This window comes from Chlamydotis macqueenii, chromosome 11, assembly GCF_036417535.1.
Source record: "Chlamydotis macqueenii isolate bChlMac1 chromosome 11, bChlMac1.mat, whole genome shotgun sequence".
NCBI lineage: Eukaryota > Metazoa > Chordata > Aves > Otidiformes > Otididae > Chlamydotis > Chlamydotis macqueenii.
In genome coordinates, this window is record NC_141566.1 from 6,911,579 (window position 1) to 6,935,760 (window position 24,182).

Consider the following 24,182-nt stretch of genomic DNA (forward strand, 5'->3'; position numbering starts at 1 on the left):
CCTGCCGTACCCACCTATACCTGCAAGGGACTGTCACGTAAAGCCAGCTGCAAGGTCAGGCCATAGTGGATTTTGCACAGATTTAATGCTTTTTATGTATTCACAAAGTAGAAATGCTGATAAGGAAGAGCCATCCTTCATTGTGTGATTTGATTCTCCATAAAATACCAACAGTGTGTTGGTGATGGTGAATTGAAGCTGTTCATTGGGAAGTAAGTCTTTCCATGAGGATTATTTTATTTTCAATTACATCCTTAAGCCACTTTTCTCTAAACTGACACTGTTCTGGCCTGGAGGATGGAACAAAAAGAGGATAATTAGTGAGAATAATACTGAATACAAGTTTGGCTGATTGAGAAGTGGCCTTTATTCACAGGGCAAGCCTGTTGCTGAGAAAAAGAACATCACCTAGACCTGTGTAAACCCGGGACAAATCCATGACGGAGAAGGCAGATGCTCATGGGGTGGCTGTCCATGCTTGTGGTGGAGTGAAGCTCATGATAAGCAGGGTCGTTTGGTTTTGCACAGCAAGATTTTGACAGCTTCCTCCACCTCTCTGCTGTTACTGCAAACTTATTTACATCGAGCTCCGTGTTTATTTTTTGGCATGGAAAAGCTTGCTAGAACCTCCCGAATTGTGTCAGCGACGGAAGAGTAATAACACTTACCTGTGAATCAGCCTGCTGGACTCCAGACTGAAGAATACCTCCACAGGCAAGGTCTGCAAGAGAGGAGAGACAGGGCAGAGTTCACAGAGAGGACCTCAAAGAGCGGACATTTTGAGTAGGTGAGGGCTACTGTCTACTTCTTCAAAAATAACTTGTGTATTTGTACAACATTTCTGGTGTGGATTAGAATAGTTTTGGTTCAAAGCCTCTATGAGTATTCTCTTGTGAAGGCAGAGACTCGGATGTTACCTTGTGCTAGGATTTAAGATTTCTGACCAATGGCTGTGAGCAGTTGTGAGCTGGTTTTGGCTGGGATGGAGTTAATTTTCTTCACAGTAGCTGGTAGGGGCTGTGGTTTGGATGTGTGCTGGAAACAGCGTTGATAACACAGGGATGTTTTAGTTATTGCTGGGCAGTGCTTACACAGAGTCCAGGCCTTTTCTGCCTCTCACCCCACCCCACCAGCGAGGAGGCTGGGGGTGCACAAGGAGCTGGGAGGGGACACAGCCGGGACAGCTGACCCCAGCTGACCAAAGGGGCATTCCAGACCGCAGGACGTCTGCTCAGCGTATAAAGCAGGAAGGGAGGGACAAGGTGCTGCTCAGGGACTGGTTGGACATTGTTTGGTGGTGAGAAACTGTTTACATTTGCATCACATGTCTCAGTTTTTATTTTTCTCTCTCCTGTTTGTTTTTTTTTTTTTTTTCCTTACCATTTGTTACCAGTATGTTTGGGGTTTTTTTGTTATTAAACTGTCTTTTGTCTCAGCCCATGATTTTTCTCACTTTTACACTCCCAAATCTCTTCCCCCCATCCCAGTGGCAGGGGGGTGGGGGGCAGTAAGCGAGCAGCTGTGTGGTGCTTAGTTGCCAGCCTGGGATTAAACCGCAACGTCTCTGGACTGCCACTGGGGGACCCACAGCCGGTAAGTAGAAAAGCTAAGGTTCCGTGTGACTAAGCATAAGTTCTGGAGGTAAAAAGTCTACTCGGTGCTTTTTCTTCTCTTGAGCTGTACCATAGCATTGTACAGCTGACAAACTTCAGGCTGATCTGGAAAGGGGTTCTGAGACAGCATGAAGAGCAGCAGGCCGCTCTCCCTCTCCTGAGCCCTTCTTCCGTAGATCTCCTCCGCTCAGCCCTCCTTACAGCTGCCCAGAGCGATTGCTGTTGCTTGGAAGAGGAATACAGTGTGAGCAGGAGAGCAGATGTGGGACCCTGCCAGGTTCTCTGTCATGTTTCTGCCAATCTCCACAACTGGGGAATTAAGCCAGCCTCTGACTGTGCTCCGCCCCCTTGGCGACTGACCGTTGGTTTCTGTTACACCGCATTCAAATATCCTCCCGTTGCTCTAGCAATGCCTGGGCCTCATCAGCGTCTCTCATGAGAGCTGCTGGCTCCTGGCTGGTCTCTCTGCTGTCCTCGTGTTTCCCTGCCTCTGGAAACCCCCCAGGACTCTTGAGTCTTTAAGGAATTGGTGTGTACTTACAGCAGGTTTGGTTTTGGAGATCTCTATAATGAAGTAGACGCTTGCTGTTGCTCGTGGAATGGGTTTTCTGCGTGTTGGGACGCTCCAGCGAACTCTGTAATAGTACCTTTTGCTGTACTTCAGTTCTTCTTCCCGCAGAAATTCTGACCAGTGAAGCCAGCTCTCATGAATCTCCCACGTCTGCCGAACAAACACATGGCACTAAGATTCCCTCCATCGAGTAGAGTGACCTGAGGGAGGTGCTAAAAAGGAACTGAGGTGCTCCCCTTTAATTTCTCATGCTCCTCAACTGTGAGGAGGCATGACCTTCTTGAGTGGACGGAATTGTCACTCACAGAAATGTATTCTTCAATCTGCTGCTGTCCTCTCTCCACTGTGAAGTCGTTGCCTGTGGTCCACTGGATATTTTTGATGACGTACTCTGTTTCTAAAATAGATAAACCGCTGCCAAATCCTTTTGGGAAGACCCTTACACATGCAAATAGAGCAGGCACACTACCTTTCTCTTTTTTCTCCAGCTCTGGAAGATACTCCTCTGTACTGCTTCTCTCATTTTCTGTGAGAATGTGAGCTTTTTCCTCACTGGCAGCATTTTCCTCTCCCTTGTCCATTGTCTTCACCTTCAGAAAGAGAAACACACAAATGCACTGAGAGAGAATCGGTCTTTAGAGCCGTGGGCCCCATCTAACAAACTTCAGGCCGATCTGGAAAGGGGTTCTGAGACAGCATGAGGAGCAGCAGGCCCCTCTCCCTTTCCTGAGCCCTTCTTCCGTAACTCACCTCCACTCAGCCCTCCTTACAGCTGCGCACAGCGATTGCTGTTGTGCCCAAACCACCCTTGCCAGGGGAGTGGCAGGGTCCAGACAGGGGTGGCCGGCACCCGGGGGCTGCAGCCAGGCCCTGGCAGCGTGGCTGTGTCTGTCCTTTCCTCCCTGGGGATACCAGACCCGCAGAGCAGATTCCCCCAGCGATCCAGAGTGTTTGCTCCATGTCACCATGGCAAGGCGGGTGCTGGCCAATTGGAGTGCTGGACTCCTGGCATCCCCAGCGGTATTCGGGGGGGGGATGGGGCTATGGATGGGGACTGCAGGGCCCCTTTGGACCAGGGACCCGGGGGAAATTCCTCCACAGCAGCCCTAGCCTCCTGGAAGGGGAAGACAGCATGAGCAGGAAAGCTGATGTGGAATCCTGCCAGATTCTCTGTTTGTCAAGTTTCTGCCAGTCTCCACAATTTGGGAACTAAACCAGCCTCCAGCTCTGGGCTCTGCCAAACACAGCCTCAGTCCAGCCTGTTTCACAGCGGTGCTCTCGGCTCTGAACGCCAGCGCTTGCCACAGAGCCCTTCAGAGGGAAAGGACCGCGGGTGCTCTGTGGAGAGGCCAGAGGTGTTTTGGCAGAACGCAGCGTGCGGAATTCCCAGCTGCTGCTCTTCCAGGATGGCAAGGGGCTTGTTACAAGGATCCAGCTACATCGTGGTTTAACCTCAGTCGGCCACCAAGCACCATACAGCCACTCGCTCACCCTCCCCAGGGTGAGCAAATTTCTGCATCCGAACTTGCCGTTATTCATGCTCATGTAAATCCAGAATAATTCTGTTTACATCAGTGTATTTTTCTTTTTCTGCAATATTATTACTTTTTCAATATGGCTACAAGCAAATAGAGGGAATTATATTACAGGGACACTCAGGCAGAGCCGAGAAGCAGACTTGGTTATAGTCAGCAGAAAGCAACTTCTAGCGCTGCTGGGCATCCTCAGCTCTCCCCGGCTGCGGAACGGTAGGAGGGTATTTTGCTGCTGGCCTGGCCGCTCTTTCAGTGGACTCTGTCCAGCTATGTAAGCATAACTTTCCGGTCACAGGGCTGGAAATTTCCCTGATTTATGTGACTCTGCACCTCGTTCGCTCTACGTGGTTACTTGTGCGCGTTCCACAGCCCTTGCTTCACAGTGGGTCGGTGTTAATGGCAGCGACACAAGATTTGCATTTCACTCTCCCGTTTGCCATACCTTAACAAGCAGACAAGTAAGAGTCATTGCTTCGAGCAGATTTAGGATGTAGCAGAAGCAGGTTTTGGCTGTATTGCAAGTTAAAACTGCTGAATATTACTGTGCTGGGAGGGAAGAATCGCAAGCTGCAGGAGGTGACGCTGGCTGTTCATGCAGACCACTGCACAGTCAGGAGGGTCGCTGTAGGGAGCTGCAGGTCGGAAGTGGGCGCAAAAATAGGATCAGTCCTGCTCTTTCTGTAGTTTGCTAGTACTTATTATTGCAGATGCATCCGTAATGGTAGTTTTGTGGTAGTCCTCTTGGCATTCCTTTTCTTCCCCTCAGAGACACCTGTGTAGCATGTATCGGAGTGCCTAAAGTGAAGAAACCAATTCTGTGCAAAGCTTCTGTGCAACTGTATTGGGTTTGTGTGGCAAGGTTTTGGTAGCAAGGGAGCTGCAGGGGTGGCTTCTGTGAGAAGATGCCAGAAGCTTCCCCTCATGTCCAACAGAGCCAACGCCAGCTGGCTCCAAGACGGACCCACTGCTGGCCAAGGCTGAGCCCATCAGCGACAGTGGTAGCGCTTCTGGGATAACAGATTTAAGAAGAGAGTGGGGAAACAACTGCTGCAGAACAGCAGTGGAGAGAGGAGTGAGGAACTGTGAGAGGAACAGCTCTGCAGACACCAAGGGCAGTGCAGAAGGAGGGCAGGAGGTGCTCCAGGCGCCGGAGCAGAGATGTACCACTCAGGGGGAGGAGGCAGAGAAACTGGGAGTGAAGTTAAGCCTGGGAAGAAGGCATTTTAAAATTTTGGTTTATTTTCTCATTACCTTACTCTGATTTGATTGGCAATAAATTAATTTCCCCAAGTCAAGTCTGATTTGCCCGTGATGGTAACTGGTGAGCAATCTCTCCCTGCCCTTACCTTGACCCAGGAGCCTTTCATTACATTTTCTCTCCCCTGTTCAGCTGAGGAGGGGAGTGACAGAGCGGCCTTGGTGGGCACCTGGTGTCCAGCCAGGGTCAGCACACCACAGCAACACAGACACAAGGGTTGAACACATCTATGTCTTTATTAAGAGTTAAATCATTTTATATGGATTTGTGGATTCTTCAAAGTGCCGCCACCTTAGTCTATGTTCTCCAGACCCTGAAAAAGAAAAAGTAACAGCTGTATCTGCACCATTCTCATGAGTAACTTGCAAGAGGGCGTAGCTGAAAATGCAGTTTTTCAAACCATGCTTCTTAAGTATCCGTGTCCTAATTAAAAACAAATTTAAAATGCACAACCCCGCAGGCAGGCCAGCTGCTACAGAGCGAGCTCTGACAGCCCCAAGAGGGGCCCAGCGCACAGCCCCCAGCCCCCCAGCAGCGCACGGCTCCCGCTTCCCTCCCCAACGCCCCAGCACCTGCCTTGGAGACGTAGTACTTGTTGACACCCGACAGCCGCCTGTCTCTTTCCATCATGGTCCACTGGTAGGGATAGCGGGCGATCCTCTTCTCCTGCGGGAACGAACGGGCTGCCTGTTACGGGCCCCCGGGAACCGCGGGCTCCGAGGGATCTGAGGGCAGGGGCTGGAGGGGAAGGGGGGCCGGGGGAAGGGGGGGCCGGGGGAAGGGGGGGCCGGGGGAAGGGCCCCCAGGGGGAAGGAGGAGGCTGAAGGGACGGGCCCCGGGACCCCGCGGGCGGAGGGGCGCAGGCGGCCCGGTCGCCCCGCCCCGCGCTGACCTTGCCGCCGTTGCACCAGCGGTGCATGTAGACGGTGGAGAGGCCGGGGACGCTGAGGCAGACGCCCATGATGGCCATGCCGGGCAAGATCTCGTACCACATCCCGCCGCTGCCCCTCCGCCGCCCCGGGGCTCCCTGCGGACACTCCCGGCCTGCCCCGCGCGCCCTCCCGGCCTGCCCCGCGCTGCCGTCACCACCGGGGCAGGCCCGGAACGGAGCGGGGTGGGGGGTACGGCGCCGCTGCAGGGATGCGCCTCGCTGGTGCCGGGGCAGGGAACGAGGGCTGTGGCCGCGTCCCGGGCCCGGACGCTGATCCCGGCCGCTGCGGGCCGTGCCGGGAGCCGTAGTTGGGCGGGGCCCGGTGCATGCCGGGAGCTGTAGTCCCGGGTGGGGGAGCGATGGCGGAGAGGCCTCGGCCGAGGGCGCGGCTCGTCGCCCTTTAAGGCGCAGTCGCGCGAGAAGCGCAGCGGCCAATGGGCGGGCGGGGGCGCGCGGCGCTGTCCCGCGGCCCGGGATGAAGGAGGACAAGGAGAACGCCAGGCCCAAGGAGCGGCGCGGGGCCGCGGCCGGCCCGGGGACCCTGCTGGGGACGGGCACCGCCACCGGGACCGCCACCGGCACGGATGGCAGGGCCGGCGGCGCCGAGCTGGACCGCCTGGAGAGGCCCAAGGACAAGAAGGAGACGCTTAGCAAGGTGGGGCCTGCGCGCTGCTCTCTGTGAGTCCCCCCCTCCTCTCCGCACCCGCGGTAACGGGCCCGGCGCGGGGAGGAGGCCGGGGCCGCCCGGGGAAGGGGCGGCGGGGGGCGGCGGCGACAACGACTTGGCCCTAACCGCCGTGGCCGTGCCGCAGGTGGTGATCCGGCGGCTGCCGCCCAGCCTGACGAAGGAGCAGCTGGAGGAGCACCTGCAGCCCCTGCCCGAGCACGACTACTTCGAGTTCTTCGCCAACGACTCCAGGTACGGCCGCCGGCCCCCCGCTCACCCTGCCCAGGGCGGCTCCCGAGAGCTGCCGGTGTCACCGGCTGGGCCCCGAGAGCTGCCGCCACCGCGTCAGCCCTCTGCTCTTGGTCTTCTCGTTCTGCAGCCTGTACCCTCACATGTTCTCGAGAGCCTACATCAACTTTAAAAACCAGGAAGACATAGTCCTCTTCAGGGACCGCTTTGATGGCTACGTTTTTGTCGATCACAAAGGCAAGTGAACAGCGCTTGGCTGTATGTTTGCGTCCTCCCTGGTGTGTGTGCAGTGTGCCGGTTGGATTTTAGAGGGACGGGTGTGAGCAGCCTCACGTTTCGCTTCTGATTTGTTTGGTTTTAGTGCCTTAAATGAATGTCACGGTATTTCAAAGAACAAAGAAAGTGTCTTCTGCTTTGCAGAAACTAATCTAAATTGATTTTGTGTATTTCCAAATTGATTTTGTATATTATGTGTAAAACCCTGTTAAGTGTACATCAAGGTAGCAGTGGTATGAATATAAACCCAGTTGCTGCGTTACTGAGGTTGATACTTGCATTGTCATGCCTGAGTATAAAGTCTGAAAAGTGAAAGTGGGCAGTGCTGTCACTGTCCAAACTACATGAAGCTGACATTAATGATGCCACCTTCTGCCGCTCCCCTCATCTGTACGCTTCTAACAGTTTGCCTTATTTTTCTGGTCAGGTTTTAATTCAGGTTATTACTCGTTCTGATTTACAACTGAGGCATCTTGATTCAGTGAAAGGAACAGCTTGTTCCTTGCAGTCGTAAGGTGTGAAAGTGACTGCTCTCTGCAGACATTAATCTGTAGGAAAGAAGCGTTTTGTTTAGTTCGTTGGTTAAGCATCCAAGTTTTTATTCACTGCTTATCTTTTTTTCTAAAGTCATGTTAGGTATTCAGTACGTGTCATGTTTTTAAACTTTTGCATTTCAAAGTGCTTACATTGAATAGCACTAAAAGTTGTTAGTCTATCAATGGTAGACCTTCAATATACGTATTTAGCAAAAGCTTTAACAAGAGTCTTCCTGTTGCCTTTAGTAGGCTTAGGATTTCACCTTGAACTTTGTTTCAAGTGCATGTGTTTTACGTTTCATCCAGCCAGATGTTTTATGTGACACAAAACTCTGTCCAAAAGATTCTTCCTTATTTAGGAGGGGTGCCAGACAAGGTTCTAATAACACCTAGATCTTTTCAGTAAGCTGGTTTGCAGTGTAACAGCACACTGTGTTTGCCGTACTCAACAGCAATATTTGGTTTATGCAGCCATAACCGTTTTATCAGAAGATAAAACTTCAAAACCTGCCTGTAATGCGTTGCATTCTATTGTACTTTACCAAAAAACTGAGATTTGCCTCAGTTGCATTAACTTAAAAGATTCTGTTTTGCTTGCACAATGAATGCTTAGTCTGTAGGATGAGGATATTGGGTGCTGTGGTGTAGCTGAGGTGGCTGAACTGGCAGTTACGGGTGGTCCTAAATCTAGCGTTTCCTTCTTCTTGCAAGTCTGTGAATTTGTTGTTTTGTTAACACCGTGAGAGTGTTTAGTTTGTAAATTCTGCTGTCTCTAAAATGTGGGGGTTTTGTTAAGTGACTTTCAAAATACAATAATTTTTAATGCTGTCCAAGTAGTCTCTTCTAGTATTGCCAGTTTCTTGTGAGGCTTATCTTCCTTCTTAAGACCTGGACAACGTACTCTATTTTATATTTCATCTCTATTTTAATGTATTTTTCCCTCTCCTCTTAACAGGTCAGGAATATGCTGCCATAGTCGAGTTTGCACCTTTCCAGAAAGCTGCGAAAAAGAAGAGTAAGAAAAAGGATGCCAAAACTGGAACCATCGAAGATGGTATAACAGCTAGCTTGCTGGTTTTGCATGTGTAGACTTGAAAGCCCTATCCGTAATTTGAATATAATGTTGTTACTGTGACACAGTAGTTTATAATAGAATCTTTGCTTAATTGTATGTGAAGCTTATTAGCACTGCTTTGTCAGCTGCAAATCTTAAATATGGTCTTCCTAGACAAACATAATGCAGCAGCTCCTTTGAGAAGGTGACATATAAACGACGCAACTTATGCAAATCTAACCCAGACTTCCAGCAGTGCACAATGCAAATTATTTTCATGCTACAGTATATATATATATAATTTATTTTTTCCCCTTTTTTTTCTTTCCCCCTCTTTCCCCTCCTCTGTAGATCCAGAGTACAAGAAGTTTTTGGAAAGTTACAGTGCAGACGATGAAAAACTAACCTCCACTCCTGAAACTTTGTTGGAGGAAATAGAGGCAAGAAACAAAGAGCTAATAGGTATGGAAATCTCTGTACTGCAGTTACATTTCTTTGTGCTCTAGTAAAATGTCTGTCGTGTAATTTGAAGCTGTGATTTCTCAACCTTGAGGAGACTGATTTCTTTTGTTTGCTCACTTGGTATTTGTTAAACCTTTAGGCTAATTTTATTCAGTGTATTTTACTTTGCTCCCGTGCTCTAAATTCTACTCTAGGTTTCAGTTTTATATGATAACCTTCCTTCTTGTTTTTAAACTGCTAGTCGGGTGTTTGTTAGCCAGACTAGATTGTGGAGTGGCAGTGGTGTTCCATGCAGGCACAGTTAAGAGATACTGTGGTTGGGTGAAATATCACAAAAATGACCAGAAGACTGTTTTTTTTTTTTTTTTTTTAAGCATGTTACATGTATCTCTTTCAAAGGGAGAGAATCTGGGAAAAGCCTAATGCAGACTGAATACCCCTTTACAGATAGGTGTACTGGGTATCGTATTAGTGTCCTAAAGAAGTTTATAGAATCCCAGTAGTTGCTGCTGTTCAGGGATAGGACTGGAATACTTGGTTCACTGCTGTGTTGCTGTATGTGAGAGGAGATGGGCTGGATAATCTGTAAGCCTTCTTCATTTCATACAGGGTTTATTGTTGTTTTTGCAGTATTGGACAAGGCAAATTGTTTACATTTGTTTTATATATTCTCTAGCTAAAAAGACCACTCCTTTATTGAACTTCTTGAAAAATAAACAGGTAAGTCTTATCTCCAGAATCTTCTTATTGCTTGCAAGTACAGTTTGCTCATTTAAAGCACGGGTGTGTATATTGCAATGTGTACACTGATATGTTTCGGGCCTTCCTTTTGAAGAGGAAGCTTTTGACCCAACTTACTTGTTGACATCTGGTTTACATATTTTAAACTACTAGAACTCTGGTCTTTGTGGGAATGGTGGTGCTTTGTGTGTGTTCTGGTCACAGCTAAATGTCTCTTGTGGCAATCACATCTTTCTCCTGGTACATAATCTCATTTTAACTCTTCGTGATGGAGAAAGTCACAGATGAGACATATTTAAATAAAATTAGAATAATAAAGGCTGAGGCTAGTGTTGTGTTTGTGGGTTGGTTTTTGGTTTTTGTGGGTTTTTTTGTTTTGGTTTTTTAAGACAGTACAAATCAAGGCGTATGAGCAAGAAAAAAAATGCTGCTGTAACATGTTCAGGTTCACAGCAGCAACAGAGACAACAACTTTTTATTGTTCTTTTACAATGGGGTCGATTTTGAGGTGAGTTGTTAGATGATGAAATACTTTATCACTTTGTGGCAGGGTGTCTTGTTAGGCTTGAAGGGATGTTTTCTAGTGTGGAAATTGCACTATTTCTCTTTGTTTTTACACACAGAGACTGAGAGAAGAAAAAAGAGAGGAGAGGAGGAGGAGAGAATTGGAAAGAAAAAGACAAAGAGAAGAAGAAAGAAGAAAATGGAAAGAGGAGGAGAGAAGGAAAAGAAAAGAAGCAGAAAAACTGAAGAAAGTAGACAGATGCCCAGAAAAAGAAAGAGACAGATCAAAAGAAGAACCAAAGATTAAGGTCTAGAACAGTTCTTTATTATAAACTGTTACACTCCCTTTCCCCTATTGTTTGTATATCAGTCTCTCAAAATGTGCTTTGAGTATTGTGTGAAGAATCACATGAGTTTGGTGTTAGTAAATTACCACTTTTTTGTAATATTAAATATTAGGCATTGTAAAGGATTACATGCTGTAATGCTTGATAGTAGTATTTAAAGCTTTTGTCATGTGACTGTTGTACATGCTGTGGTAAACAGAATTGTGAATTCACTATGGAATTGAGACTATTTTTAAGCTTTCTAAAATGGCCTGTTTTAGGAGAAAAATCCTAGTCCACTGTGTGGATTATGCTTACTCATACACTCCAGCTTTTAGAAATACGATTTGCAGTAATATTCCTTTAATGCTTATTTCTTACTGGGCTATGGCTCCTTTGATGCAGTTTCGGTGTTGTGCCAGACAATATGTATTAGAGTGAGCTTTTTAGTTGAGACTTCTGTTTTCTTTGTAGCTGCTTAAGAAGCCTGAAAAAGATGAAAAAGACTTGGAGAAAAAAGAAAAATCCAAGAAACTGGAAAAAGAGGCTCTGAGGGAGGAAAAAAATGCGAGTAGTTCATCTGCCAAACGATCTGATGGGGAGACAAAAGAAGAGAAGGCAAAAAAGTATTCTAGTACTTGCTATAAATATGTATATGTTTATATAACTTGTTTCCTGATCGTACTGAGGCTTAGGCTGCTCTGCCACGACCATGTTTTGAAATTCTTTCAAATCTTTTTCTGCTGTAAGGTACGGGATGTGTTCTGTGTGGCAGTGCACACCCCTGTGATGACAGAAAGCTGTGTGAATTACCTGACAGCTCTTCACCAGTCGACAAACTTTAATATTTTTGCAACTCAGTGTAGGAACTCTGCAAAAGAAGCCCAGGTGTAGGTGACTTGCAGCAGGCTGTGAGTGCTGTCCTTGCAATGAAAGAATTATAACCGTGGCAAGAGGAGAGGTGTACTGCAGTTAGTAGTCCCCTTAAGTCTTGTAAAAAGTCAAAGTGGAAAGTGTCATTCTCAACAGCTCCGTGATCTGCTCGAGGTTCAGTTCTGCCATGTGAGAAATAGAGATGAGACAGAGAAATTCGGATGTTTTCCAAAGCCAGAGGAGACTCAGCCAGCTATGTGAGTAGAAGGCTAGGAAACGCTAGCGGTCAGTGTCATCTCTGGTTGCCATGCATGACTCAGGTTATTGCAGCTTCCGAAAGCTCCCTAGAACCTACCAGTCTGTCGTCTTCGTATTGCAAATTTACACCAGTATTACATTGATCTCCCAGCTCTGTTTGATGAATCTTTTGAGCTTAATTTTCAGTTTTGTTTTCATACAGATCAGAAGATGAGTGTGTAAAGGACTACAGGGACCGAGATAGAGATTTTGAAAGAGACAGAGAATATGAGAGAGCACAGAGGGAGAAACTGAGACGCCAAGAAGAGGAGCGTCGGAGGCAGAAAGAGCGCTTTGAGAAAGAGAAGGGTTTTAGAAGAAAAGAGGAAGAGGTGAAAAAGGAGAGAGACTTACTCAGAGAAAAGGGAAAGAAAAGTGATCTCACAGACTTTACCAGCAGCACGGACAAATCTGAGAAAGTAACCAAAGACGATAAAAAAGAGGATACGATTAAGAGGGATCGTATCAGAAACAAGGTGCTGGATTTCTTTCAATTCATATGTTGATTCATAGGGACCAGTTTGTGGGTTTTAGGATAAAAGGACTTCAAGGAAAGAAGCATGTGGCTTCTCTGTTGAAACTTCTTCCTGTTCTGGTAACAAACTGCCATTCCTGTTTGTGCACTAAACTTGGCTAAACTGTTAGTGATGTTTCTTGTTGCTGTATAGGAATTAAGCCGAGATACCATGGGCTAAATTGTAAAGAGACTGATCCCTTTTCATGTGCTGGATTATGCCGTAGGCTGTTTCTGTAAGGTCTCGGTAGAGCATCAGTAATTTACCCGTCTCTGCTGATGCTATACATGCCTGAAGGCACATTTTGAAGTGGGAGTGCGAGTAGGCTCCTCCAAAACAGGAGCAAGACCGCTACATGCAGTGTATGACAGAAGATCTGTAGACTCAAGAAATAATATCTTGAATTTTTTAGTTTTATATACTCAGCAAATCTGGTCTTGCAGCATCAGTGTGCAGGCTTTCCATGCATTATTGGGTACAAATGAAACTCAAAGTTTTGAAGAAGCTTTGAAGTTGGCCTCTCTTCTGAGAGAGCGTGAGCGGAGCTCAACAAAGTAGGAAGCTCTTTTACAAATAACTTTAACTATGTGCAGTGTTCTTTGTGGCCTGAGCAGGGATGTTGCCTTAAAACAGAGACAACCTTGATTTGAGACAATTGAACTTACATTGCCACCCTGGTGGAATAATATGACTTAGAACACCTTGAAAAGTTTGAATTTGAGCCATTTCACTGGCATATCACTGATGCCATAATAACCATGGTGGCGTGGGGCTGTGAAAGAGTCTAAATAGTTTTGATTTATTTCAGGATCGTCCAGCAATGCAGCTGTACCAGCCGGGAGCCCGAAGCCGAAGCAGGTTATGTCAATATGAAGACAGTGCTGCAAAGTCCACGGATCAGGGAGTGGATAAGAAGCAAGAGAGTGAGACCAGTAATACAAAGGAAGAGGAGTGACTAGCATGCAAGCCTTATGTGTTCTGACTGTCTGTGCAGCCAAAGAGCATGTACTACGCAATCCAGAAGTGCCTTCGAAGCGAAGAAGGAACAAAGGAAGAGAAGGGGGCATCGTGCTGTTGGATGTTTCTGGTTGAAGAACCTCAGTTGTAGATTCGGAATTTGAAATGTGTTCTCATTGTATTTTCAGTTATTTGAATTTATTTTCCCAGCATCTAACTACAACAGAGAAGAGAACCTCTGCAACGTAGAAAGACTTTATGGCCTTAAGTATGATAATAAATGAGTCATGTGGTCGGGAGGAGATGACACCTGGATCTAAAGCCAGAGCTTTACTGTAAAGCTATCAGAGCCAGTGTTTGACGCACTTGAGCAAGCCTGGAGTTGCCCGGAGTTATAGCGCAGGTGTTGCGATGTTGTGTGGTGCTCCTGCCTGAGGCCATGATAGCTAAATTATGTCAGCCTAGCACTGAGACAGGGGTGGTTGAGGTATCAGCGGACAGGAGCCCTCTGGCACGCAAAGAGGAGAACATCTGGCACTGCAGCAATAACGGTAGGGAGGGAGAGACCTTCCCGTTCCGTGGTCCTCTGGATAAAGTAACTTAAGTTGGAGTGTATGAATAAGCTGGCTTAATAATGGAATACTTCTTGACAAATTCTCATGTAAAGTCTACCTACATTGAAATGCCTGTTTTTAATCGAGTGTAGCTGGTTTGAGCATCCTGTTCTTTTCCAGCGGTCTCCCTTCTTCTGAGTCTGAAGCATTTCCCGACTCTGCCCTCGCAGTACTGCTTCATCTTCCCTCGTAACATGAACTATTGTTTTACAGCCCAGAAAGAGACTTCACCAGTAGCAGCTCCTCCTCAGCTAGCGAATTTTAGCCATAGCGTTTTGTACCGAAACCAATAAACTCGCAGAAACTCGTGCCGCCGCCGTCCCTCTCTGAGCTCCGTCTGCGCCGAGGCGGGCCCGCCGCGCCGCCAGGGGGCGCTGTGGCCGCGCAGCCCGCGCCGCCGCCGCCGTCTCTCTGGCCGCTCGCCTCCGCCCCTTCCGCCTCTTCCGCCGCCGCCATCGCTGGGACGCCGGCCACCTCCGCGCCATGGTGAGACCATCGGCCGCCATCCGCCGCCGCGCCGCGACGCCCCGAGCTCTCTCGCCGCCGCGGGCTAGCTCGGGGTTCCCGGCAGGCTGGCGGGGCGGGGGCGCGGGGCGGAGCGGCCCTGGTTGAGCGGGAAGGGCCCCGGTGCAACTTTCCCCTCCCCGGCCCCGCCTCGCCCAGGCCTTGCGGCTCCGCCGGCCGCCTCACCGGGCGGGGCGGCGGTGCCGGTGCCGTGCTCTGCGGGGGGGGTGCCAGCCCGGGCCCAGGGGAGCTGCCCTTCGCCGGCTGCGAGCCCGTGGCTGTGCGGGGGCCGCCGTGCGGGACTAACGGCTGCTCTCTCTCTTCCAGTCGTCTCACAAAACGTTCAAGATCAAACGCTTCCTTGCCAAGAAGCAGAAGCAGAACCGGCCTATCCCGCAGTGGATTCGCATGAAAACGGGCAATAAGATCAGGTAATCGGATCGGCGGTTGAATGGTGCAGAACCGCGGGCTGCCGCTGCGCAGGGTCTGAATCAGGCTGCCTGGGCGGCGTGCGCTGAAGTCGGAAGCTGGTTGTGTAAAAGTGTTTATGTAGGCAAAAGTGAAATTTTGGGGCTGTGAATGCCATACAAGCATGCTAACACAGATACATAACTCCACTGGAAACTGTCAGCCCATTGTCTTTTCTTGAGGCAGTGTGGGGCTTGCATGCCATTCCATTCTGGATAGTTCGGCTTGTTCTGGTGCTCTGCAAGTATCCACAGGTGCTAGGTGATGGCATGTTGAAGCTGAAAGCATGAACTGTACGTGTGGATAATTTGTTCCTCTGCTTCTGATGCTCCCCTTCTCAACGCCTTTCCCCTCTCATAACTGTCCCTCTGGGTTCCTGCGTTTTCAAGGAACAGTGCCTTACTGAGCGGGGGCGTTCGGAGATGTAGAGGATTGTGTGTAAGGGACCAAAGGGCTTGTTGGGTGTGTGGGAGATAAAATTGATAGTATAAGATCCTTGATGTGTGACTGCAGAATTAATTTGCAGCAGTTCCTTTTTGTTTGCCTATAGCGTTTGTTTTCAAGCACTGTATTTGGGAAAATGCAATAGGAGAACCCTGTAGAATACTAGATCAAAGTGAGGCGTGCGGAAGGTGGTGCGTGTCTGAGCCCTCTGCTTTAAAAGCATCAACCAACATAGTTTGGTCACACACCTCTGCAGCTAGCTTTTTATCTCCTATGCTCCCCTGTTCAGACTTCGTAAGGGACAGGATGCTTTGTCCCAGATCATTTTTTTGTCCTAAGTAGTGAGGAGAGTGACAGCAGCAGTGGTTGGCTCAGGCAGTGAAACTAACTTGTTTCTTTCTGGGAAAAATCAGTGTTGTGTGCCCCAGCCTGTATCCTCGTGTTCCAGATGCCGACTTACGGCAGGGTTCTGTTTCAGCTAAATAGCAGTACTTTGGAATACTTGATTATGGGGCAAAATAATGACTTTTTGTCTTGTGGCACTTCAGTACCTCGGTCATCAGTTTGATCCAAACTGTATGCAAAAGCAGGCTGCAATTACAGTGCTTCATTCTGTGGGAGTACTGCCATTTTCCTGCTGAGAGTAACTCTGTTAACCCTGTCTTCGCTTTCACCTGTATGGTGGTGAAACAGCTTGTTCTTAACATGTACAAATACACACTCAGAAATGAATATACTTTCCTGGAAGAGGGCCTTTTCCGTATGCTGCTCTGCTTTTGTATTTTGAACAACAGTGATATTCGTTGTGTTAGACTCCTGAACTACGTTCAGGAGGTAATTTTCATTATCATTGGACAGTCAATACAAGATCACAACTCTTGTCTCCAAAAGAGGAGGTAGGATATTCACACGCCAGTGCTGATGCATCTCTGCAGGCATCTTTATCTCTTTGAGGTTTGGATTCTGTTGCAGTGATGTGCTGGTTGGTTAGTGAACGAAGAAAGGAAACAGATGGAAATTAAAAAAAAAAAAATAACTACACAGCTGATTATTGTTGGCAGCTTGTCACTACAGCATGTAAGAAATATTTCAGTCCTTTGCTATCGAGCTAATGCCGGGTGGTTTCAGTCCACTTGGATCCTCAAATATGTGCGTGCACTTTGCTAATTTACACTGCTTTTGTCTTAGGTACAACTCCAAAAGGAGACACTGGAGAAGGACCAAACTGGGCTTGTAAGAGAGACTGTCTCCTGGGAACTCTAATAACACTGGTCTTTCTGCGTCAGATTCATACACCCGTACGCTCTTCGGCGACCCCCAAGTGATTCCCCAGTACTGTTCGACTGCGATCCCAAGTGTTTTGTTTTTATGTAAGCTAGTCTGGGATGTTGGTGTTAACTAGGAAAATCTTGAAGTAATTTGCATCTGAAACATGAAGACTGTGTTCTGTTAGTGTTCTTTCTTCATCACTATGAGTAATGACAGTGTACAGGCTTGTTAATAAATACGGACCTGAATGACTTGGTTGGAATTTTTTCGCATGTATATCTGGTGGGATAGTAACAGAGATTAAAAACTAACGCTGCTGTGAATGTAATCTCACTTAGTGTGAGAAACCTTGTCAGCTCTTTTCAGATGGAGTAGGCTGTCTTCCTTTTCACTTGCTGTGAACCTTTGACAGGAAGGTCTAAAAAAAAAGGGCTAAAAATCGGACCTGATTTTAGAGGAATTAATTTGAAGAAATCTTTTATTAGGCAAACTGAATTAGTTGTTTTTTTTTTTTAAAAAAGGCTTTTAGAGGCAGGTTTGAAAAAGGCAGACTTCACTCTATGATCCACAGACCACTGCACCTACAGGAACTCTGTTTGGAGTGTCGGTCTCTTACTACTTAACCCCAGGAAAGGCTCTGGGATACATTTCTGGTAGAATTACAAAATGTTACTAAGAAAAGTAAGCAGCAGTGTCAGAATGCGGTGAAGATGTGTAGCCACTGGGTGGATTTTTATGGGGCTGGAAAGCAAAGCACACTGAAAATGCTCCTCTGGGATACAGCGGCTTCCTGTTTGAGGTGTGCTGTGGTAGGTTAGCGGGATCCAAACTAACAAAACCTTTTGCTAAACCAAGTGGGTCTCCAGTTACCACCCTCTCTTACGTTACTCTTACACGTTGGATCCATGTCTGTTCCCTACAGCTGGCTTTTGTCACAGCTGTGGATTCTCAACTCCACCATTCTCTCCCGCACAACCCTTCTGAAGATCCAGGGTAGACCATGTGGTAAAGTGTAGCTAGGCCTGTTGGTCAGTCAGATAACCTTTTTTGTTGTTGTTGTTAAGAGCATGTCTGAACTGCCAGGTGTTAAACAGTGCGCGTGATGGCTCTGCGGTACTGGGCAAATGCTGAAACGTTACATGCCCAGAAGTGCTATAAAAGTACTTGCCCAGGGAGTGAGAACGTGGAGCTGAGACTAATCAGTGATACTTGAATACCAAGGCCATTAATCCTGTGCCTGAGCAGCGTGGCAGCTTCTTACCCCACAGTGGCCTGGCCCCTGTGCCTGAAGCACCGGGAGCTGCTTCTCAACCGGGAGCCTGGGGTTCAGATCCTGGCTGGGGAGTGCAATACAATAATCAGATGAAGGAAAGTTTCACTTGGGAGGTAGGAAAGGGAAGAATATACAGCAAGGGCAGTGGGTAGATTTCTCTCCTGCAAAATGCAGTACTCCTGTAGACTGTAGTACATAATCTCTGCATGTTCCTTAGAATATATAATAACCTTGAGTTTTGTTTGGAGCTCTTGGTTTGATCAAGTTGGTCTTCATGCCAGCCACAGGTGCCGCTGAATTTAAAACGTTCTCAGCAGAAGGGTAGTAACTCAAGAGTGCTCTGGTGCTGTTTTCTGGGGCCAGCCTGCTGTGGTGGCTCAGTTCTTGGGTGGCAGCTTCCTGAGGAAGCTTCAGGCTGCCACACCTTCTGTGTTGCTGCTTTTCATGTTGAAGGTAAATAGATTTATCTCCTTCACGTTACAATTCGTAGCAAGTGATGCTGGGCAGCAGCATATGCCAAGCACATGTAAGTGCATAACAAATACACGCCTCGCTCGGAGCTTGTGACAGTCTCTGCCTCCTAAGGTGTGCTGGAGAGCACAGGAGAGCAAGGCTGGGATTTTTACCAACTTTAGGACACTTCAGAGGTATCTTCTAGCTTCTTTTCCTGTGTGGTGGGAGTCTAGTTTCTACTTCGTTATCAGGGGGAAGCAGTAAGTTGCTGCAACAGGAAAGCAGCAAACAGCATTGCCAGGGATGTTTCAACAGAAACTGCAAACACTTTTACCCCAATGTTTTAAAAATCTCTTCTGTGCTCTTCTCTTTAAAGCAAGCGTTAGGGAAATAGCAGCCCTGCTGAGGATCAAAGATCAGCCTTGGAGCCCTGCGAACAGCCCCCTGCCTCTCCCCGTCACCACTGCTGGCAGGCAAAACTGCTTGCAGGGTTTCTCTTTAATTGTGTCTATGAGGACCTGGCTGAGGAGGAAAAAAGTAATTTTATGGACTTGAGAATGGAAAGAGACAGTTTTCTCCATGGCCTTTGTGGGAAAGCTTTTCTGAGCAACAGATGGAACTATTTATTACTATTTATTAGATAGTCTCCTCATTACTGTGCTATTTTTATTAGATGGAAGCAGCTTATACCAAGGAGCTGTTTTGGAAAATAATCCCTTCTATTATTTTTCCCCATTACACTGAATCTGCTTTTCAAATTGGACATTAAGGGATAGCACAGAGTAAATCTAGTACAAGTTAAAATTGCATTAAAATAAATCTTCTGCAGAACCTTAACCAACACAAATACCTCTGGCTTCTAATGATTTTTGTTGTACCTGTGGCAGCTCTCTTTGCCCTCTCCTTCCCTGTCAGAGTTGCGGGGGGACCAGGGATCTCTGCAGAACTGGGCTAACACACAATAACTGAGACATCAACAGAAGCGTCAAAGAAAAGATCTAAATAAGTTGCACATTCTAGCTCCATTAATTTTGGTGGATATGCTTTTGTTTTCTGACCGAGAAGCGAAGTTAGAGCTAATTGTATACTTGAGGAATAGTTTTTAAATGTGTCTGTATTTCCAAACCCACTGCCCCTCTGTAGGTATGAAAATAAACTGTGAGACAGAGCGGGGGTCACTGGAAGCGGTGTGATTTGGGGCAAACACAACATACAGCAGCAGAAAGGGTACTGCCATTTGAAGAAGATCCTTTTTTTTTTTCTCTGTGAAGAGGAACCCTTGCAGGGGTGGCCTTGATGAATATGTTGTAACACCACCCAGAGGAGCAGGGCTTGCTCCTTCTCAAGTGCCTGCCTAATTTGCCTCAGAGCAGAATACAGCTTCAAACCCAAGACCAAAAAACAGGGGGGAAAAGCTGCCTTTAGAGGGTTTTGGTTAGCTGTCAAGGGGAGGCAAGTACTAAAAATCATTTAATCATGTTTACGTGTAGCATTTGCCAGGTAAATTTTACTTTTGAATGGAACACTGAAGTCCAGGTTTCCTGCTGGAGCATGACTAAGCTGCAGGTACAAATGCCAAGGAAGCAGCTCCTTCAAGGGCACTCGCACTGTTTACCCTGTGCCTTACTCAGAGGAGGATGTAAGAGCAATCCCGCGCCCTCTCCCTGACAGCACGCTGCTGCGAAAGGGCAACCAAGGACTAACAGGTCAAAAAATATTTCGTCAGACGTGCACCCACCTGTCTTATCAACAGCACCTTGGTTACCACAACTAAAGATCGCAGGTGTTTTGACAGTGCTTTTCATGGAGTTTGTGCTGGTGTGACCAGACTTCTAAGAAGCCAGCCTGCTGTCCCGTGGCATGGATGTGGCCAGAGAAGTTCTGGAAGGAGCTATGTTGCCATAGTCTTTAATCTGTTACAGAATCACAGAATGGTTTGGGTTGGAAGGGACCTTAAAGATCATCGCGCTCCAACCCCCCTGCCCTGGGCAGGGACCAGGTCTCTCAAAGCCCCATCCAGCCTGGCCTTGAACACTTCCAGGGATGGGGCATCCACAGCTTCTCTGGACAACCTGTTCCAGTGCCTCACCACCCTCACTGTAAAGAATTTCTTCCTTACGTCTAATCTAAATCTACCCTCTTCCAGTTTAAAGCCACTACCCCTTGTCCTGTCACTACATGCCCTTGTGCCACTGTGTTTTGTATGTCTCTGCTGCTGACGTCAGTGATTAAAAAGATGTCCAGACGCATCTGTGTGTCCACCCAGTCACCTGGACTGGACACTGTCCAGTCACTGGATCACTACCCACTCATCTGGAGGCTGTTCTTCCATGTATTATCCCCTGCAGACGGTGGCGTCCAAGCAGCATTTCAGAGCACAATCTGAATATAAACGGGGTTTGCGCAGGGTCTATGAGACCCACAGGCTCCAGTTCCCCTGAGGGAGTTACCCGTGTCTCTTTCTGCATAAGGCACAAATTCGCCCGCACAGCCAGGCCAGAGATCATCTCAAGTCCCTCGGTCACCTCTGCAGACCCCCAGAAAGGAAGCTGGAAAGAAACTGTGACTGACACCAAAGCGAGGTGCCTCTGCAAGGACTTCTGCTGTGCGATGGGGAACAGAAACTCCCCAGTTGCTGTCTGAGAGTCACTTCTCAAACGAGACTGCTATTTAAGGTGCTAGAAATGTCTCGTGCTGAGGAAAAGAGGAAGAGGCATTTGTTTTTCTGAAGATATTTTGAAGTAGCCCCGGCCTTCGAGAATGTGACAAACAAGTTGAAATCAGCTGAGCAGAGCTCCATTTGGTGAAAAAAGCACGAACAGGCGAGCAGAGGCTTTGCCCTTTTAATGCAGTTACCGGTACATACACGCGGGGTTGTGCTGCTGTAGGGATGTTTCTCAAGAGTTTCATTTTTGAGCCTGACCTCAGTAGCAACAAAGATCATCTCACAGCCTGCATACCTTTTCCATGGTTTTGAGCAATGAATCATCTTTCCAGAGCTGCTCCCAGACTCCAGTCCCCGCGGGAGCCACCGCGTGCCACCCCACTGGGCATCCCTTCTGCTTCCTCCGCTCCAGCCTCCGTCCCCAGTGGGGCTGAGCATTTCAGGCTCCCCTGGATGGGGGTCAGCAGGGAAGGGCTGCCAGGGGGACTCTTCTTGCACTTTGAAAGATTTCTTTGGGCCCAACCTCCTCTGGCAAACTGGGCACTCCAGCTCTTACTATACTGAGAAACAGCTTTGTCTGTCATAAAAAAACAGCAACCCAGAGGAGGCGCGTATGGCGGAGATCCAGGGATCTCACAGGGAGCTGGAAAGGGTTCACAGCTCGGTGGCACGGTCTGCTGGTCTGTACCCGCTCTCCCTGCCGGCAGAGAAGCGTACATAAAATAAGTGTTTGGGGGAGATTGTTTCTGAAGCCATAGTTGCTTCTCCATCGTCAGCCCAGGGCCAGGCCTCGGGCATCTCAGAGTATGTTTGTGAAATATTTAATTGTATTCTGTCAATGTCTCTGTCCAGGCACCTGAGGCACCACGACCAGTCCAACCTCACAGCGTTACTGGGAGCCAGGGCGGTGCCGACAGCCTCATTTTACAGGTGGGAGAACCAAGTCACCGAGTTACTGCGTGACCCACCTACGGCCACACGCAAAGTCTGCCCGCAGCCCGGGATGGGCAGCCCAAACGTCCACCCCCAGCACAGGACACCATCGTCAGCATCCTCCCACGGGCACGTGAGGTGTTGGAGAAGCAGCTCCACCCAGCAGAGCCACTGCGTGAGCCCCCACCGCGGGGCTCTGCTGGGCTGCGGCAAGGAGTCCCCATCAGCAGGGGCAGGGGGCAAAACCCCCTCTGGGGATGGGTGTTTTTTTTGGGAAGGCTGTCCCCAGGCAGTGCTCCTGATGGCCGTGGTTGCCCCACACACACTCACACAGGCACAGCCCCAAAAGACCACGCGAGACCTGAAGTGGCTGCAGTGCCCCTGCTCATAGGGTTAATCCCTGCTTGGCTGGAATTTTGAGCACCGGCTCTCACCAAGTTCCCAGCTCCCTGCAGGCTCGTCCGGCTGCTGTTCAGCGCGGGCTTGCAGGCAAATGGGCCAGGGGAACTTCAGCGCTCTTGGAAGAAAGTGAATGCCTGTCTGACAAAGTTCCGGATGGTCGACAGGCTCCATGAGCGCTGGGCTTTCCCCTCGGCCCCGGAGTCCACGCAGTCCCGCCCTGCCCTGGCCTCTCTGGATGACTTACAGTTGTTGTTGGTGTTGTGAGAGCGCAGCTGGACCAAGTCCTCCTCCAAGGCCCCCGCCAGCTCCTTCAGCTCCCTGGAGGTGTCTGCCCCAAGGTACTGCCAAGCCTTGCGCCCGTTGTGGTCCCTGCGGCTGGTGTCCGCCCCATAAGCTCCCACCAGCACTTTGATGAGCAGCTCGTGTCCCTGTAAGGCAGCCAGGTGCAAGGGGGTGAGCCCGCCGCTGGCCGTGGGGATGTTCACGTTGACGGGATAGCCCTTCTTCTGGGCGTGGGATATGACCTGGATGAACCTCTCATGGTGGCCGTGCTTGGCAAGCCAGTGGAGAGCGGTGAAGCCCGTCACAAAGTCTTTCCTGGTCAGCAGGCTGGGATCCAGGTCCAGCAGCCTGATGATGTTGTCCGCATCGCCCTGGGCCACCGTCAGCAGCCACTCGTGCTCCAGGGGATCCAGGGCAAGGGACAGCACCTCGGGGCTCTGCTCGGGCTTCTGCTCTTGGTGTGGCCCTGCAAGGAGACTGCTGCTGTTGGATGTCTTCTGGGCGCTGGCAAACCGCATGGTGCTGCCGGAGCTATTGCTCTGCAGGAGGATTTCCTTCAGCTCCTTCCTCCGGGTGCTGCTGGGGCCAACGGAGAGCCTGCCCGCAGTCCTACCCCAGCTCCCCGGGCCCTGGCTGTCCCAGCTGATGCTCCTGTTGGTGTCCATCTTCTGCAGCGGGTGGAAACGTTCCTTGCTCCCCGCAGCAGCCGGCCAGAGATGGGAGCTGCGGGCTAGGCTCCTCATTTGTGGCTGGGTGGCTTCCAGGGAGGCGAACGTCCGGGCCATGCCAGCTACCCTCTGCTCCGCCGAACGCTGCTCCCGCTCCCGCTCCCGCCGGGCCATGGCCATGTCTCCCGCGGGGCTGGCTGGCAGCCCGCTCCCTGGCACGGCACAGCTCGCAGCTCCCGCTCCCCAGCTCTCACCCCACGCTTCCTGCTCCGTCGTTAGGCAAAGGAGGAACCGACTGCACGGTGGGAGGGCACGCAGGGCATGGCGGCGGATCCGCCGCGCTGCCGCACTGCTGGGGCGGTGCAGGTGACCTTTGGTCACGCTACGTCCGCGGCTGCCGCCCGCGACAGGCACGGCCGCGGCCACGGCCACAGGCTGTCCGTCCCTGCGGGCCCCGCTCGCCTGTGGTGTCACGGAGGAGAGCGGGCACGCTTGTGGGGCCCACAGGGAGCATGTGGCACCGCTGGGGCAGGCGGAGGCAGTGGCATCCTGTCACCTGTAACACCCACGCTGGTGTTATAGAAGAAATTTGATTAACTGAACTCTGAAGAGTTTCATTTAGCGTTACTGGCTTAGCATTAGCAGCTAAAGTAGCCGAAGCTTTAGGCCACGAGAGCCGACCAAGCGTAAACTTTTGATAAAACTAATGCTGCTAACAACTCACTGAATTCAGCAGATAAGAGTGAAATGAAGAAGATAAGGACCAAGGAGACAATTCCAAGAGAATGAAGTAACTTCAGAAGGCAGCCAGCCCAGGGACAGTGAAAACCAGTGAGAAATCA

At 49.3% G+C, this 24,182-nt stretch overlaps 5 protein-coding genes and 1 non-coding gene across 7 annotated transcripts; 3 read left to right on the top strand and 3 right to left on the bottom strand.

Annotated features, from left to right (window-relative positions):
* Positions 1-51: 51 nt before the first annotated feature.
* Positions 52-4,006, bottom strand: AKAP14 (A-kinase anchoring protein 14). The gene is made up of 5 exons (XM_086756758.1): positions 2,654-4,006; positions 2,490-2,581; positions 2,155-2,334; positions 669-721; positions 52-290 (listed from the first exon to the last, which is right to left on the bottom strand). Exons 1-5 carry the CDS (start codon positions 2,763-2,765, stop codon positions 203-205), a joined length of 525 nt encoding a protein of 174 aa, XP_086612884.1. The 5' UTR covers positions 2,766-4,006; the 3' UTR covers positions 52-202.
* Positions 4,007-5,194: 1,188 nt separating this feature from the next.
* On the bottom strand, positions 5,195-6,107 carry NDUFA1 (NADH:ubiquinone oxidoreductase subunit A1). Its single transcript, XM_086756757.1, has 3 exons — positions 5,870-6,107; positions 5,554-5,643; positions 5,195-5,290 (listed from the first exon to the last, which is right to left on the bottom strand). Exons 1-3 carry the CDS (start codon positions 5,969-5,971, stop codon positions 5,270-5,272), a joined length of 213 nt encoding a protein of 70 aa, XP_086612883.1. The 5' UTR covers positions 5,972-6,107; the 3' UTR covers positions 5,195-5,269.
* A 181-nt stretch (positions 6,108-6,288) lies between these two features.
* Positions 6,289-14,288, top strand: UPF3B (UPF3B regulator of nonsense mediated mRNA decay). The gene is made up of 10 exons (XM_086756744.1): positions 6,289-6,563; positions 6,721-6,827; positions 6,955-7,061; positions 8,592-8,690; positions 9,042-9,152; positions 9,829-9,872; positions 10,517-10,705; positions 11,198-11,349; positions 12,057-12,369; positions 13,217-14,288. The coding sequence occupies exons 1-10, from the start codon at positions 6,384-6,386 to the stop codon at positions 13,361-13,363; spliced, it is 1,449 nt and encodes a 482-aa protein (XP_086612870.1). The 5' UTR covers positions 6,289-6,383; the 3' UTR covers positions 13,364-14,288.
* On the top strand, positions 13,805-16,915 carry RPL39 (ribosomal protein L39). Its single transcript, XM_086756680.1, has 5 exons — positions 13,805-13,916; positions 14,100-14,168; positions 14,311-14,465; positions 14,811-14,914; positions 16,584-16,915. The coding sequence occupies exons 1-5, from the start codon at positions 13,805-13,807 to the stop codon at positions 16,630-16,632; spliced, it is 489 nt and encodes a 162-aa protein (XP_086612806.1). The 3' UTR covers positions 16,633-16,915.
* On the top strand, positions 15,979-16,110 carry LOC147599375 (small nucleolar RNA SNORA69). The gene has a single exon (XR_015259812.1). It is a non-coding gene; the product is annotated as a small nucleolar RNA SNORA69 (small nucleolar RNA).
* A 4,304-nt stretch (positions 16,916-21,219) lies between the features above and the next one.
* On the bottom strand, positions 21,220-23,637 carry SOWAHD (sosondowah ankyrin repeat domain family member D). Of its 2 annotated transcripts, XM_086756363.1 has the most exons (2): positions 22,635-23,637; positions 21,220-21,752 (listed from the first exon to the last, which is right to left on the bottom strand). In XM_086756363.1, exons 1-2 carry the CDS (start codon positions 23,518-23,520, stop codon positions 21,376-21,378), a joined length of 1,263 nt encoding a protein of 420 aa, XP_086612489.1. In that variant the 5' UTR covers positions 23,521-23,637; the 3' UTR covers positions 21,220-21,375. The 2 variants fall into 2 exon arrangements, with proteins under 2 accessions (XP_086612489.1, XP_086612490.1); XM_086756364.1 differs by having other exon boundaries at positions 21,611-23,637.
* Positions 23,638-24,182: the final 545 nt, after the last annotated feature.